We start from the raw sequence: 14,942 nt of genomic DNA, 5'->3' as shown, positions 1-14,942 counted from the left end.
CTACACCACCCCGTTTGTTGCAGTACCACAAGGCAGTGGTCTTGTCCGTGAACACCTGTACTTGCCTTTTCTTCATGAAGGTTAGAAAGATTTTAATGCCAGCTGCATCGCTTGGAGCGCCAACCGACTGATATGTAGTCTGGATTACACCGGAGAGCAGTCTTCTCTGATCTCCACCTCTTCCAGATGGCTTCCCCATCCCATGAGTGACGCGTCTGTCACTACTGTTAGTTCTGGTCTGGGAAGGAAGAGGGCTCTGCCGCTGACCCAATCAGCCCCCACTGAAGATCTTTGGAATGCCCTCCAAGATCTGGACCCTGTCAGAGAGATTCCCCTGATGCTGCACCCACTAGAAATTCAGGTCCCACTGCAGAGCCCCCATATCCTAATGGGCATGCATCACAAGTAGGATTCAAGAGGTCATGAGGCCAACAGCCTCAGAGTCAGTTTCACCAAAATGCAGGATAGAGGTTGGAACATCGGTATCATAGCCTGAATATTTTGGACTCGCCGCTTGGGAGGATGCACCTGAAACTCTACAGTGTCCACAACAGCTCAGATGAAAGGGAAGTCTGGGAAGGGATCTAGTGTGACTTCGGCATGTTGATAGTGAAGCCAAGCACGTACAGGAGGTTCGCCGAAGTCAGGAGATGGGAGACGACAGCCTGGAGTGAGCCCACCTTCAACTGCCAATCGTCCAAGTATGGAAAGACTGGAACTGGCTTGGTTTCGCCTCTTTCCACCCCAGAGATGAGCTGCAACCACCGCCATCACCTTGGTGAACACCCGAGGGGCACTGATAAGGCCAAAAGCAAGCATAGCAAACTGAAAGTGCTTGTCGCCCATCGTGAACAACATGTAATGTCTGTGGGCAGGACAGGAATGGGGAAATAGGTGTCCTGAAAGTACAACGCTACCATCCAGTCTCCTGGGTCTGAATTTCTCAGACTACTGCTCATGAAAAATGTATGGATCTAGCCTGATGTCTGGGGATTATTCTATGGTACGGAATCTGTGGTTAGAAGTCTTTATCTGTTATTTAACACACAAGCCCGTGGTACATTTTGTGCTATATACTAGGGACATAGAGGTAAGTTAAATATGCCAATTAACCCAGGGAGTGGGGTTGGATCACGTTCCCAATACTGTTGAGGGTGGGCAAAAGACACTCTACAAGTTTGGGGTGGCGGGTGGTTTTGTGCATGTTGTGCAGGGTGGGGGGTGGGTCTTGGTGGGAGGGGGGTTTGTTTCAATTGTTTTGAATTTAGTTTTTCTGTGATGGTAGTGATATATTTCGCAATGTATTTCCAAGAACACTCTGGGCAAGTAGATCTGCCACGTCACAACCTGGGGGGAGGAGGGTTTGTTGAGGAGTTTTGTTTATTTTATGCAGCAGAATTTATTTTTACAGCACTACCGGTCACAATTCCTGCTTACGTCACAAGGCGGTCGAGGTCACTAGGGACGCCAACCCACATCTTCCTTGGGCTGCCCGCAACTGCTGGAACCGAGTGGACTCCCACACGCATATGTCGCACACCCTTCTTTCCATGGTGTCACCAAAGTCCAATCCTAAGCATGTTCCCCTCGCTACGATCCCGCTCAAGTAAAGTGTCCACATGCCAATGGGACCACACATAGATCTTAGGTTCCTCACGTGGAACGTTAACGGCCTTGGGGACAAAATCAAACCGGGTATAGTCCTCCAATATCTGAAGCGGCAAACACCAAACATAGTCCTCTACAAGAAACGCATCTAATTGGCAACTCTTGCGGAGCCTTAAATAGGTGGGGATATCGATTAGTTGCACACACGGGGTTTATGTCCTGTTCACGTGGAACGGGGATACTTCTAAGCAGAGGCTGCCCGTACATCATACATAAGATCTGGAACAAGGATTACGGCAGTGATGTAGCGCTCACCAGCACGTGGGAGGGGAAGACACTGAATGTCATATCGGTCTATGCCCCCCCTGGACTGCAGAGCCTCGCGTTGCAGGGCCTGGGAACACTTCTCCTCGACCTCCCGCTTGGCCTATTGGTGTTGGGAGAAAACTTTAATCTTGCGCTAGACGGTGCCAGGAATCGCCTCCCGCCACGCAGGGATCCCCTCGGGGGATCTCAGCTCGCCGAGTTTCTGTCCACCATGGGCCTTGTTGATGACTGGCGGCAGCTTAACCCCTCCGCAGTACAATTTACTTTCCACTCTGGGGTCCACAACAGTCAATCATGCATCGATCACATGTTCACTCACACACAAGACATCAATGAGTTCTCCGAGTCACCTCACTCACCTATCCTCATAACCATAGGTGCGTCCCCGCAAAGTAAGACTCTCACCATAAACCCCTGAGCCCTTAAGATACCGCAAATCAAAAAGACGCTAATGAAGGAAACAAAACTGTACTTTAAGGAAAACGTAGGGTCGGTCCCGTCTGCCCAAATTCTGTGGGGTGCATTCGGTGCAGTGGTAAAAGGCAGAGCCCTAGCCTTGATGGTCAGTCATAAAAAGGAACTCGTCAGGCGTATAGCAGAGCTCGAGACAGATGTCCTAGCATGAGGGAGGGCACTTGCACTCCTTTCTGATCAGGAAGCGTAACACACACTTGCGGCGGTGCGTCTTGACTACCAGCAACTCCTCACAGATGCTGCCAAAGCAAAATAAAAAATGACCCGCCACAGGATATATGAGCATGGGGAGAGGACTGGTAAACTACTTGCTTGGCTGGAAAAAAAGGAACTGTCGAGATGGGTCCACCTCCTACGTGGGCCCAACGGGAAGGCAATCGTAGATCCTCAACATATAGCGGAAACATTCGCCACCCATTTTTCATCGGTGTATATCTCCACGTGTGCCACTCCGCCACTCGCAACGGTTGAACTGCTCTCAACTGTAAACATTAACCGCCTATCCCAAGAAAATAGGGACTTCCTTGTTAGCAAATTCACTGATCTGGAAGTCCAAGTAGCTATACAGAATGTCCGCTCGGGCAAAGCTATGTGACCCAACAGACTTCTGATCGAATTTTTTAAGCCCATGGTGTATAAAATATCCCCCCACCTATTACAAATGTATACCAAAAGTCTCCAAAAAGGGTTACTGTCTGCAGATATCAGACTGGCCTCCATAGTGGTGATCCATAAGCACATCAAACCGCCGGATGAGTGCAAGTCCTACCATCCCATCTCACTCCTAACAGTGGAAGCCAAAATACTGGCTAAATTGCTGGCTAACAGGCTTATCCCCCTCATATCATATCTGATACATCCAGACCAATCAGGCTTTATGGCTGGGCGGAATACAGCCCTGAATTTGAGACAACTGCATGGGGTCCTAGGTAGACATCAGACGATTAGAGAGGATGCCGCTTTGTCATCATTAGATGCCACAATGGCTTTAGACACTTTCGAATGGGACTTCCTCTTCGCAGTACTTGAGAGGATGTGCTTTGGGCCTAAATTCATTAACTGGATCACATTATTGTACGCTTGCCCAATCGCTCAGGTGGTAGTGAACAACCACACCTTCAGGTCGTTTCAATTGGGAAGAGGAACCAGACAGGGGTGCCTTCTCTCGCCGCTGATGTTCGCCTTGGTACTGGAGCCACTCGCGGTATGGATCAGGTGAGACCCACTTCTCCGCGGCCTGAAGTGGACGGAGAACAACGAGGACCATATTTCACTTTACGCAGATGATATTCTTTTATATATGGCCTCACCATCGCGGTCACTCCGGCGGGTCCTGCACATATTTCATATATTTGGCACCCATTCAGGCTACACTATCAACTGGGCTAAGTCCCAGCTCTATGTACTGTGGGGAGCACCACCATCCAACCCTCGAGGGTATGACATTCACGTGGCACCGAGGGGCTTCAGCTACCTCGGCGTATATATCGCGTTTAATAGTCGAATCTGCTCGAGACCCCGACGCGTCTCCGAGCTGATGTCAAACACTGGCGCTCTCTCCCCTCGCCCTCCTGGGATGCGCAGCTCTTTTCAAGATGCTAGCGCTCCAGCGCTTTTTATACGCTTTGCAAAATGCACCAGACAAGATCCCAAATACATACTTTAATAATATCGAAAGCACAGTGCGTATGCTACTATGAGATGGCTGAGCCCCACGTATAGCAACCAAAAGACGGCGGGATGGTACAATGGGGGCATCGCCCTACCTGATATTAAGCTTTATTACCAAGCATCTCTATTGGTCGCAGTTAACAAATGGGCTCACGGGACCCACAATTATCCAATTTCCGCACTGATCGGTGGTTGATGGGGCATGGGGGATACCAGAGGGCACTATATTCGAATCCCCGGAAATTGAACCTCACAGGGCCCACTGCGCGTACCGTGGGGACATGGCATAGGGTTAACAAACAAATGGGCTGGCACAATACCATCACACGAGCCACACCACTCTGGGAATCAGAACGCCTGGGTCGCCTCACCACTTGTCCAGGGTTCGACAAGTGGGACCTTATCGGCATCTCAACTGTGGGAGACATGTTGGTCTCAGGGAGGTTGACTAAATTCACAGAACTCCAGCAAAAACATCAGCTTGCACCGACCGAAACCTACCGTTACTTACAAATAAGTCATGCCCTTGGAACAACACTTCCCAAAGATGACTCCATACCTGAGGCTTCACGGTTAGAAGATAGATTAATACCTGTCCCTATGCACAAAAAAGCCATATCACTAACATACAAAAAACATTTGAACAACCGCCCTGACCCCTTGATATGCCTTCGGCACAATTGGGAAGCTGATCTAGGCGACCTAGAAGATGATGACTGGCGAGATGCTCTGGCTTCTCCCAGGGAGTTCACATTTCCTACGAGTCTACGCCTGATCCAATTGAAAGTACTTCACCGTGTATACCTAGACACAGTGATTCTGTCCAAAATAGGTGGGAGAGATGACCAGATGTGCCTTAGACACTGTCAACAGATAGGGACCTTCTTCCATGTCATATGGGATTGTCCCGTGATACAGAAATATTGGGATGATATTACCCTGCAAGTGCAAAGGGCGGGAGGTAAGACTTTGGAGGCCACTCCACAGCTCTGTCTTCTTAATATTTGGGATGCCACTGACCTCACCCAAATGGAGAAAACGTAGGGCCTCACTGGTTTGGATCATAGCTAAACGCAACGTTGGGAAACACTGAGGGGTGGGAGCTGCACCTACTGTGCACGACTGGGCAGCAGATATGGACAAAGCAATGATAGCCAAAAAAGACATCTTTAAAAGCAGGGGTTGCCCTAAGAAATGGGATCATAAATGGGGTGGGTGGAATAAGTACAGAGGTGACATTTGCCTATCCACGACACTTGAACTGTGGCGGGACCGGCTCCAAATGAGTTGCGAACCTCTCTGACATTGAGAATGTCAGTATAGATGGAGATAAGATGCTGGAAGCTCTATACTTGTGGTAAATGACTGTAGTACAAAGCCAAACTCTGATCGATGATTGCGTTCTACGCTGACAATGGGATTCCATGTGACTGTATATGATGCAATCTTGTAGTGCTTCTTTTCCAGAATGAGACTCAGATTCATGTGCTGTACTGCTGCTTCACGTTTGTTTTTGATTAATAAAATGTTTAATAAAAAAAAAAAAAATGCCAATTAAGTGTATTCTAAGTCAACATGATTTTATGGGTCCATGCACATACAAATGGCACTGGACATCAGTGTCCCAGTCTGCAGAGTCCTAAAAATAAGCAATAAAATATAGCAAAAAGGTGGGAGTGACCACACAAAAAAGGACACTTTTGTAAAGCTCCCCTGTCCAAGAGAGCCTAAATCTCTCACTACAGAATGGACAGTGGTCCTCTGGAAGTCTTTGTCGTGTAGGAGGTAAGTTTGGAGGGGTGGAGATAAAGGGAAGGGTGTGTCCATCCTGAACAATTCAGACACCCATCTGCCTGATGTGATGCTCACCCACCCACGGAGGTAATAGGTGATCTAACCTCCTAGCAGTCAGCTGTGCACCACTGAGAGAAAATTAAAGTGGTTTAGCAGTGTCAGATAAGGGAGGGCACAGGGACTGGGCAGTATGTTGCCCCTGGTGACATGGATGCTGGCAACTGGATTCCTGACCTCTGCCTCAAAAGGCTTAGTTGGCTTGCTGCTGAGGAGGCAAGGTTTGGCGTGGCCTGTGCAGAAACATTCTTCCAAAGCCTCGAAAGAGGCAAAAGTGTTGGGGGACTGCCATGTAGGCAGTGCCTGGCTAAGGGAGAAGCTGTTGCATTGCTCTTGTTAAGGCACTCCAAGGCTGAGTCTGCCTGGTCTCCTAAGAGATGTGTGACATAAATGGCATGCCCATGAAGGGTTGTTTTACATTGCTTAAGAAGGCTGTGCAGCATGGCACTGAAGGACCACACTGGTCCTGACTGTCCTACCCTAGCTGTGGACAACTACTCTGCAGTGTTTGGTGCTTTAAGAGAAAAGCCAAGTCTCTTATAGCAAGACAGCGCCCTCTGGCTATTAGCTCATTGACTGATGGGCATGGTGCCCAGGAACCCAGCAGTGAGTCCGTCAGTGCCTCATTAAAAAGCAGGAGGGGTTCCTGTGAGGTCTGCCTTTACAGCAGGACCTCTATTAGAATGTGTATTTATCTCCATCATAGGCATTTCTAGGGTGAGGACTTCTGCTCAGTGAATGACTGTGGTGAAGGAGGCAGACTCTTCATTCAGTTGATAGGTCAGGTGTAGGAGGATGGAGGCCAGTGTCGGGATAGGCATCAAGACCAATGGGTTCCTGTTGGTCCACAAGGAGGTTATCATGATCATAAAGTTGAGAATTGTTGTCATGGTAATCATCGGAGTCTGAAAGTCTGGTATGCAAAGGATGTGTCTTGCAATCCGAATAAGCTAGGGGACGGGAGGGTAGAGGTTGCAGCTGATCTGCTTCAAATTCAGAAAGGACTATTAGCGCCTCCTCCGGCATTGGTTACGTCACTGGTGGTATCTGCACTCAGGGCTCTAGCATCGGTCATACAAAGTATGAGGCATCGGAGCAGCAGTTGGCCCAGAATCAGGGTGACCCCAGAGAGGCAGTCTGGTTGTGGAGGGATCTGCTGGCGATATTCAGTCTATCGCCAGCAGATCCCTCCACACCCAGACTGTGCCTCTTCAGTTCCATAGAGCCCAAAGAGTCTCTAGGTGGGAAGCCAAAAATGTGCAACATGGCCTCTTTAAAAGCCTGGCCCTGCTGAAGTGAGGCTGATGGGTCCAGGAACTCTGACTAAATTGGGATCAGGGCAAATATGGGTTCCAAGGTCGAAGACAGAGACTTTACAGTACCTTTGGGGCTGTGCGACTCCTTGAGGTGGGAGTACCAGGACAAGGGGGAACCGTGCTTTGACTTCTTATGTGTCTTCTTAGTATACTTACCTGATGCCTATGGCCCAGAAGAAGAGCATTCATGGGATCAGTCTCTGAAACCAGAGTGCGTCCACATCCTCAACTTCAAATGAGACTGGGCTTTTTGCGCCTTTTGTAGATGTATTGTGGCACAGTGCATGGCCCTGTGGTCCCGGGCGGCCTTCAGATTAATCCGAGAACATTTGTCACAAGACGCCGACTAACAGGAGGAGCCCAAACACTAGTGACAGACCTCACCTGTGTCAGTCACTAACACTTGTTTGTAGAAATCCTTAAAAGGTTTGAACCCTGTTGTCTTAGGGGGAGGGGGGGGGGGGGAAGACATGTCCCTGTACAGTGGAAAACTTAGGAAAATATTGTCTGTCAGGTATGACAGAATTCGAAGAAGTGAGCTACAGATTGTATCAAAAGGCACAGGAAGAAGGAAAGAGACATCATTGAGTAGAGGTGGCAACTATATAGTGGCTCTGATGTCACTTCTGAGATGGGGCAGTGCCACAAAACTTCAGCTACCGGAGCACAAGAGAAACGCTGAGAAACACCTCCTGGTCCAATCTGGCACCTGGGGTATTCAGTAAGGGGAGGAATCTGCGGTTAGAAGTATACATCAGCATTTGTGAATTTTTATATATAAAACATGATACCAGTTACTGGAAGATCAAACAATTATAAAATCACCACATCGACATCAAGGCATAAATATAGAAAATAAGGATCATAGAGAAAAACATAATAGACAATATACTATCATTAACAAATCATTTGTGGTGCAAATATTTTTCGATCTAGAAACAGAAAATGGGTGCCAACTGCATCCTTGCGTGCTCCGGCACAAATGTATTATCTGGTCCTGTGTAACAGTCTCAAAGCTATACTCACCTCTTTCAGTCGCTGCTGGGCCACCTGGAGACGGCACTGTCTGTCCATTGAGAGAAACCAAAGCTGCTGCCAGCGGTTGAGGAGCTGGGCGGTGTGCGGACCTTGGGGTTCAAGATCGACCAGTGGCACCGCTGGAGGAGTTTGAGGAGACTTCAAAGAACTGCGTCTCTCTGAAATGCATAAGCCAGTTTGAAAAACCCTTAGGGCTCCACTTACAGAAATCTTCAAAGTGAGTTGGAAAGTGAAGATAGTGTGTACGCATGAGGGAGGCGAGATTAGCCGTATAAACAGGTAGAATTTGATGAAGGAGGAGCAACCATGTGTAGAAATGGGCATCTTGGTGGAAAGAAGGACAGGCTCAGTGTACACACAGACAAGATGAGATTTGAGGAGGAAAGAGTAGTACAGTGGACAGCGTGAGGTGAAAGGAGGATAGGCCATGGATCCAATAGGAAGCATGAGAAGACAAAGGTATACAGTGACAGCTTGAGATAGGAGGAGGAAAGAGGTACAATGGACTGCATGAAAAGAGAGAATAGGTGTACACATGGGTAACGTGAGATGGGAGAAGAGGCTAGGCACACTCATGGGCAACATGAGATGGGAGAAGAGGGGGTTGATTTTACATATGTGTGCCCTCAAAGTGAAATAGAAGGAAGAAAGGTAGACTTACATCATGCAGTATGAGCATGTGACTGAAGAAGTGATCCCTAAGCTATTCATGGGCAGTGAAGTGCTTTTCAGAGACTCTTATTATTGCGATCACAGCATCTGGTGCTGGACAAAGAAGAATGTGGAGCGTGGGGCCGTGTACAGAGCAGATTAGACAGACTATAGGGTGATGGAAAGGGAACGCACGCATATGTAAAAGTGAGAGTATATATAACTGCACGTTTGTTTAGAGTACACATTTACTGTTTGAGGCATAGGGCGATAAAGTAATGTACCCAGGCACAGAATCACAGTTTATATTACCCAAGTATTAAAAAAACTAAAGAACCATGCTTTCTACTTTCCAAAGTCAGTATCTCAGCCACTAGAGAGGCTGGGATAAGGTGTCCTGTTTATATCTGAGTAACATTCAATTTCCAATTAATTTGTGAATTGTTATCTTTAGAATTTAATAGATGGTCTGTGCTAGTCAAAGGTGAACTGTATCTTGTGGGGAGGAAGCACAACAATAGAAGTGTAGAGGAAGCTTAAGCACAGGCTTACTACTAGAAATTTTTCGTGCCACAGGAGTTCGTGGCTCGGTCCCCAGTTTCTTCTTACAGCACTTTGTTACTTTCTCTACTTCGGGCTGTTTTCGTTCTAGCTCCTCTATGAACACCTGGAAAGGAAGTTAATCCAAGTAATAAGAAAAAAACACAATAAGCAAAGCACATGTACATGATAGCAATGCATACTGATACACTGAATGGGAACTACCAATACTGGATTCCTGATCACCTAAGCTGTAACGTGATTCCAAAATTACTCAAAATATCTTTTCCATTAAGATGGCTTTACTTCCATGGGGGGCTCAAGCCCAAAAATGGATCTGGAAGTCTAAGTGTTGTCTCCACACTGCACTATGTAATGTAACAAACAGCCTTTTGTATGAAAGTCAACTGCACTCCATCACTAGATTAAACTGTACATTTCAAGCTACTCCAGGGGCAGATTTCGCCCAGCCCTGTTGGCAAGTTAACCTCTCAGACGAATAAGGTGTATGCCAAATTCTTTAGAAAGAAATCTATGAAGAACAAGTTACTAACCTTCGGTAACGCTTTTTCTGGTAGAGACTATTTATCCGCAGATTCCTCACCTTTGGAATACCTCCAGACATCAGACTAGATCTGGAAACTTTTGTATAGCAATGTCTTTCATAGTTGGCAGGTGGCGTCATACGATGTCATGGTTCTGAGTGCGATTCTATCTCAAGCGGCTGTGATGTCCACTTTCCTACATATACGTCACCTGCTTGAGCTGGCAGCAGTTTCTTTCTGCCTTTTGCCCGTACCAACAGACGTGGAGAATTAAGAAACCAAATTGCAATGTGTATGATAAGTCTACACTTTTTGGGTGCAGACATCTAAAATCGTAAGTGTGTATCAACAAAAACCTCTACGTTAGCCCCTTCCACAGAATGGGAGGTGAGTGGGCAGGTGAGGAATTTGTGGTTAGATAGAGCCTCAACCAAAAAAGACACTACTGAAGGTAAGTAACTAGTTCTTCTGATACAGATTTCTAACTGCAGATTCCTCACCTTTTGAATAGATACCATTGCAGTACTTATCAGATGGTGGGTCTGTGGACTGGCTCACACTAGAAAATCTTGCAGGACAGACAGTGCAAAATGCTATTTTCTCCTGACTGGACCATCTAAACAAAATGCTTGGTGAATATGTGCAAAGATGCCCACACATATGTAATTATCTTCTCTCTGGTACACCTCTAGCCAAAGCTGAAGTAGCAGCCTTTGTCCTTTGCCCTAGTTGAATGTGCACACAGCCCCTCTGGAGGCTGTTTCTTGGCTAGACTATAACAAATCTTAATGCTTAAGACAATCCACTTAGAAATAGTTCCTTTTTGTACCGCCTTCCCCTTTTTCACTCCTGAGAATCCAACAAAAAGTTGTTCATCCTGTCCAAATTCTCTAGTTTTCTCCAAATAAAGACTAAGCACTCTCATTGGATCAAGACGATGTAACCGCTGCTCTTACTTTGTAGGATGAGGTGGTGCATGAAAGGATGACAAAGTGATGTATTGTCCCACATAAAAGGGCAGAACTACTTTAGGAAGAATTGCTGCTCTCGTTCGAAGTACTAACTTATCAGGAGAAAATCCAGATCTCCTGGGGCTCGTTGGTGCCTACTCGCAATCTGCTTTTTTATTGGCGGGCAAGATCCAGGCTTATCCCAAGTGCTCATCAATACATTTGTTAAAGCCTCATTAAATGGTAATAAAGGTTCCTGTGAAGCTTGTGACGGATCCAAAATTTGAGTCAATAAAGTAATTTTAACCTCTTGCGTAAGTAAAACAAATTCAATAATTTCTGCAGCACTGCGTATCACACTTGCAAAGGATGATGTCTCCTCAGTAACGATAACTGGTGTAGGGGATAATAAACCTACGTCAGGAGAAGTTCCAAGACCTCCAGCATCTTGTGAGTCCTGCAGAATATCGTTTTGAGGATATTCTGCATAAAAAGATACTCTCCCCGTGAAAGATCGGGTTCTTACCTAGCTCGCACAATAGCTGAAGGCAAATGACCTTCAGAATCCAATGAAACTATCGGATCCACCGTTTGGGACCTCAGAAGAAAAACCGGTGGCATCAATTGCAGCACCAATGAGAATTAAGTTGTAGGTTCCATAACCAATGATCCCAGCTTCATCGGCCTCAAACCCAAAACAAGATACACAGTTGGCATCGAGAACGGATCTGTTGACGTCTGACCCACCGAAGGCCTCTTGGGATATGTGGGGCCCGAATAAGTACCAACCGGATCCGGACTAACACCAAAGATCGAGTCCATAGCTTTCTTAAGCTACTGGAACTCACATGGAATTGCTACCTTATCACCTGGGAGTCAAAATGGAAAAATCCCATGAAGGAGGATTCCTAGCTGGAGAAAAGCTTCGAGTTGAAGGCCCTGGTACTGCATGAGATTCCAAACGGCGGGAATGATGAGCGGGGTGACGCGGGAGAGCCATGCTTCTATTTGTTATGGCACTTCTGTGACTTACTTGACTTTGACTAAGTCCTATCTTACGAATGACCTTTCGATGGAGAAATAGACTTGTCTCTTGACGGCGACTGAGATTAGCGAGCCAAGGACATCGAACCGGACCTAGGCTTCGATTTCCTTAACTCTGCTACTGAGAGTTTTGTTTTACACTCCCAATTAGCCTTTTTGTTCATCTTGGCACACGATGAACACGACTTCGAGTTGTGATTGGAACCAAGATACCACAAACAGACATCATGTAGATCTGTGACCGACATCTGTCAGTTACAGGTCATACATGGTTTAAAACCTGAAGGTTTTGGTGACACAAAAAAAAAGTAATTTCTAGAAGAAATTATCCATCAATCATCAGATGACAGCTCAAGCTCTGGATCCGTGTGAGTTGGCGCGCAAAGAAAGGAATTGATGCCAGCACAAGCAGGTGACATATGTAGGGAAGCCGAAGTCACAGCCGCACAAGACGGAATTGCAGGCAGAATCATGATGTCACACAACACCTGTCGACGCTGGAGGACATTGATATACAAAGGTTTCTGGGTCCAGTCTGATGTCAGTGGGTATTCAAAAGGTCAGGAATCTGCGGTTAGAAGTTTCTATCAGAAATACTGTATTTCACTACGTTAATGTCCTAAGGGCACAATTACACTTTTGGTAACTCTTATGTAGAAAAACAAATCAAGGGTATTTTAGTGTCAATGATTCATACTGAGAGAGTATTGCAGTCCTGCCCATATGTGGATGGAGCAAACCAACCCATTGCCTCTTTTTGATAGAGCTAGTCAGTTTCACGATCTTTCTAAAGATACAACTTTTTTTTTTGATTGACAGTTTAAGGCCATTCATTCAGAAATAGTGATACTGGTTCTGGTTGCAACCTAGATGTGAGCACCCCGAAACATTATTTCAGTAAACAGCAATAGATATAATGTATGCATCACTCAATAAATACATGCATCTATCAATCTGTGTATTTCTAAAGCCATTAATGCATCCTTCCGTGAATCTCTCCATCCAATACACATCCACTGATGCATCCATTCACAAATCATCCATGAATTTATCTATCCATTCATCCACTCAAATCTCTATATCAATGGATCAATCCATAAGTACATTCATGCATCTATCTGTGCATGCTTCCAACAATTCACATATTCATGCATCTATCTACAAATCAACCATGAATATATCTATCTACGAACACATTTATAAATCCATCAATCTGTGAATCCATATATCCATGACTGCAGCTCCCCATCACTAGATCCATGCATTTGCCCATCGATGCGTTCATCCATCAACAAATCAATACATTAATCCATCTATCCATGCATCCATCTATAGATCCACCAATAAAAGCAGCCATCAATGTATCTGTACATCCATCCAACCATGAGAGTTTGAGGATCTATAGATACATTAATTCCTGCACAAATTCAGGAATCTATCATGAATTTACAGATCCATGAATCTCTCCACTTATGTGTGAATAGATCTATACAATCATCCAAGATAAAATTTTCCATTCAAGAACCCATATATCCATGAATAAACCCAACCACCCATCCATAGTTCCTCATCTATTTATCCATCCATTCATAGGTCATGCAGTCCCGGCTTTTTCTTTGCATTTTATTACTTGTAGTCCTGATATTTCATGATGGGTTGAGAAACAAAACAAGTCCCAGAACAACCTGGACTGGAAAAGCCACCATACTAGCACCGAGTATCTTGGGATCACCCACTCTCTACAGATAGCGGGCATGTGACCAGATCTCTTCTTGCTTACATTGTGCTGAGAGATGAGCTCCTCCAGGGCCGCCATCTCCTCGGGAAGAGGCTCCTGGTCACGTAGGCTCAAGGATTCCTCAGCAGCGGCGATCCAATCGATGAGCCGGGCGATCTCCTCCCGCTCTGTGGCTAGTGAGAGGCTGTGAGCCTGGATGCGCTCCTCTTGCTTCTGAGCCCAGGTCAGCACCTGAAATGGAGACAATTCATTTCTGTCACTTTCCAGCTCTGACAGAGGCTTTTGGGAGCGGAGGACTAAGGATAAGAGTTTGAAACCATGCGTTGTAGGCATTCCTCTGACTACAGGTAGAGGTGAAAAGTTGTTAAGTGTGAGTTCGCAGGAAGAGAAGATTAGTGTGACGGTGCAGCAGCGGGATGGCTTTTTGGAAGACCTTGAACTGGACAATGGGTAGACTAGAGGGGGGCTTCAGATGACATTTGAGAGTAATTTGATCCCTGTATTGTGAAACTGACAGCAGATTGTGTTTTACGTTGGGAACAGGAGGCACATAAAATAATGTTTCAAATTAGATTTGTTTACTATCCATGCTCTCTTCGCAGTCAGCTTTCCACACAAATGGAAAGAGGCATCTCTACCCAACAGAGTGCCACAGGCAAGCCATTTATTTTGAAAGCATTTAAGGCCCAACAAAATACCACAAGCATGAGTCAGGAAGTGAAAAGTTGACATGGAATGAATTATGTTAAAATTATGACTTCCCAATTTGAAGCATCAGAGGTCCAATGTTTTTTGTACTCAATGTATCCCAAAGTCTTTACCTCCACTCTGAATTCTCTGATTGGAGTCCAACTGACTGCACCACCTTCCATTTTTCATTCAATTATTAATTTTTTTTTATTTTTTTGCCCTATATGTAAATTATTTACTCCAAATGTTTTTGGTTTGGGACATTTTAGATTTCCAAAAAGTGGAAAGACTGCTGCAATGCTAGACTTGGATTTTTAGAGCACATGCACTGTAGGAGACTGATTTGAGCAGTAACCAGAGAGATGCCAAGCCCTGATGTAATTAAAATAGAAAATGAGAACCCAAAAGGAGGACAGAAGGAAGCATTTGAATTTGAAAGAGGAATCCTTGCAAAAACACAATGAATGTGCTCTAATTAAATAAGAAAGAATTATAACAA

General features: G+C 45.7%; 1 protein-coding gene across 5 annotated transcripts in view; it reads right to left on the bottom strand.

The window, feature by feature from the left end:
* The window catches only part of LOC146830407 (microtubule-actin cross-linking factor 1, isoforms 6/7-like), a 456,496-nt gene that overhangs the window by 91,698 nt on the left and 349,856 nt on the right, over positions 1 to 14,942 (bottom strand). For all 5 annotated transcript variants that reach the window (XM_085604595.1, XM_085604596.1, XM_085604592.1 and 2 more), the window contains 3 exons: positions 13,796 to 13,984; positions 9,489 to 9,603; positions 8,274 to 8,443 (listed from right to left, as the gene is read on the bottom strand). In XM_085604595.1, coding sequence (XP_085460721.1) covers positions 8,274 to 8,443; positions 9,489 to 9,603; positions 13,796 to 13,984 — 474 coding nt within the window. The remainder of the gene's footprint in view (positions 1 to 8,273; positions 8,444 to 9,488; positions 9,604 to 13,795; positions 13,985 to 14,942) is intronic.

The sequence above is a fragment of the Triturus cristatus genome, chromosome 5_1 (genome assembly GCF_964204655.1).
Source record: "Triturus cristatus chromosome 5_1, aTriCri1.1, whole genome shotgun sequence".
NCBI lineage: Eukaryota > Metazoa > Chordata > Amphibia > Caudata > Salamandridae > Triturus > Triturus cristatus.
Note: the sequence above shows the minus strand (reverse complement) of the source record. Positions and strands in the feature narration are given on the sequence as shown.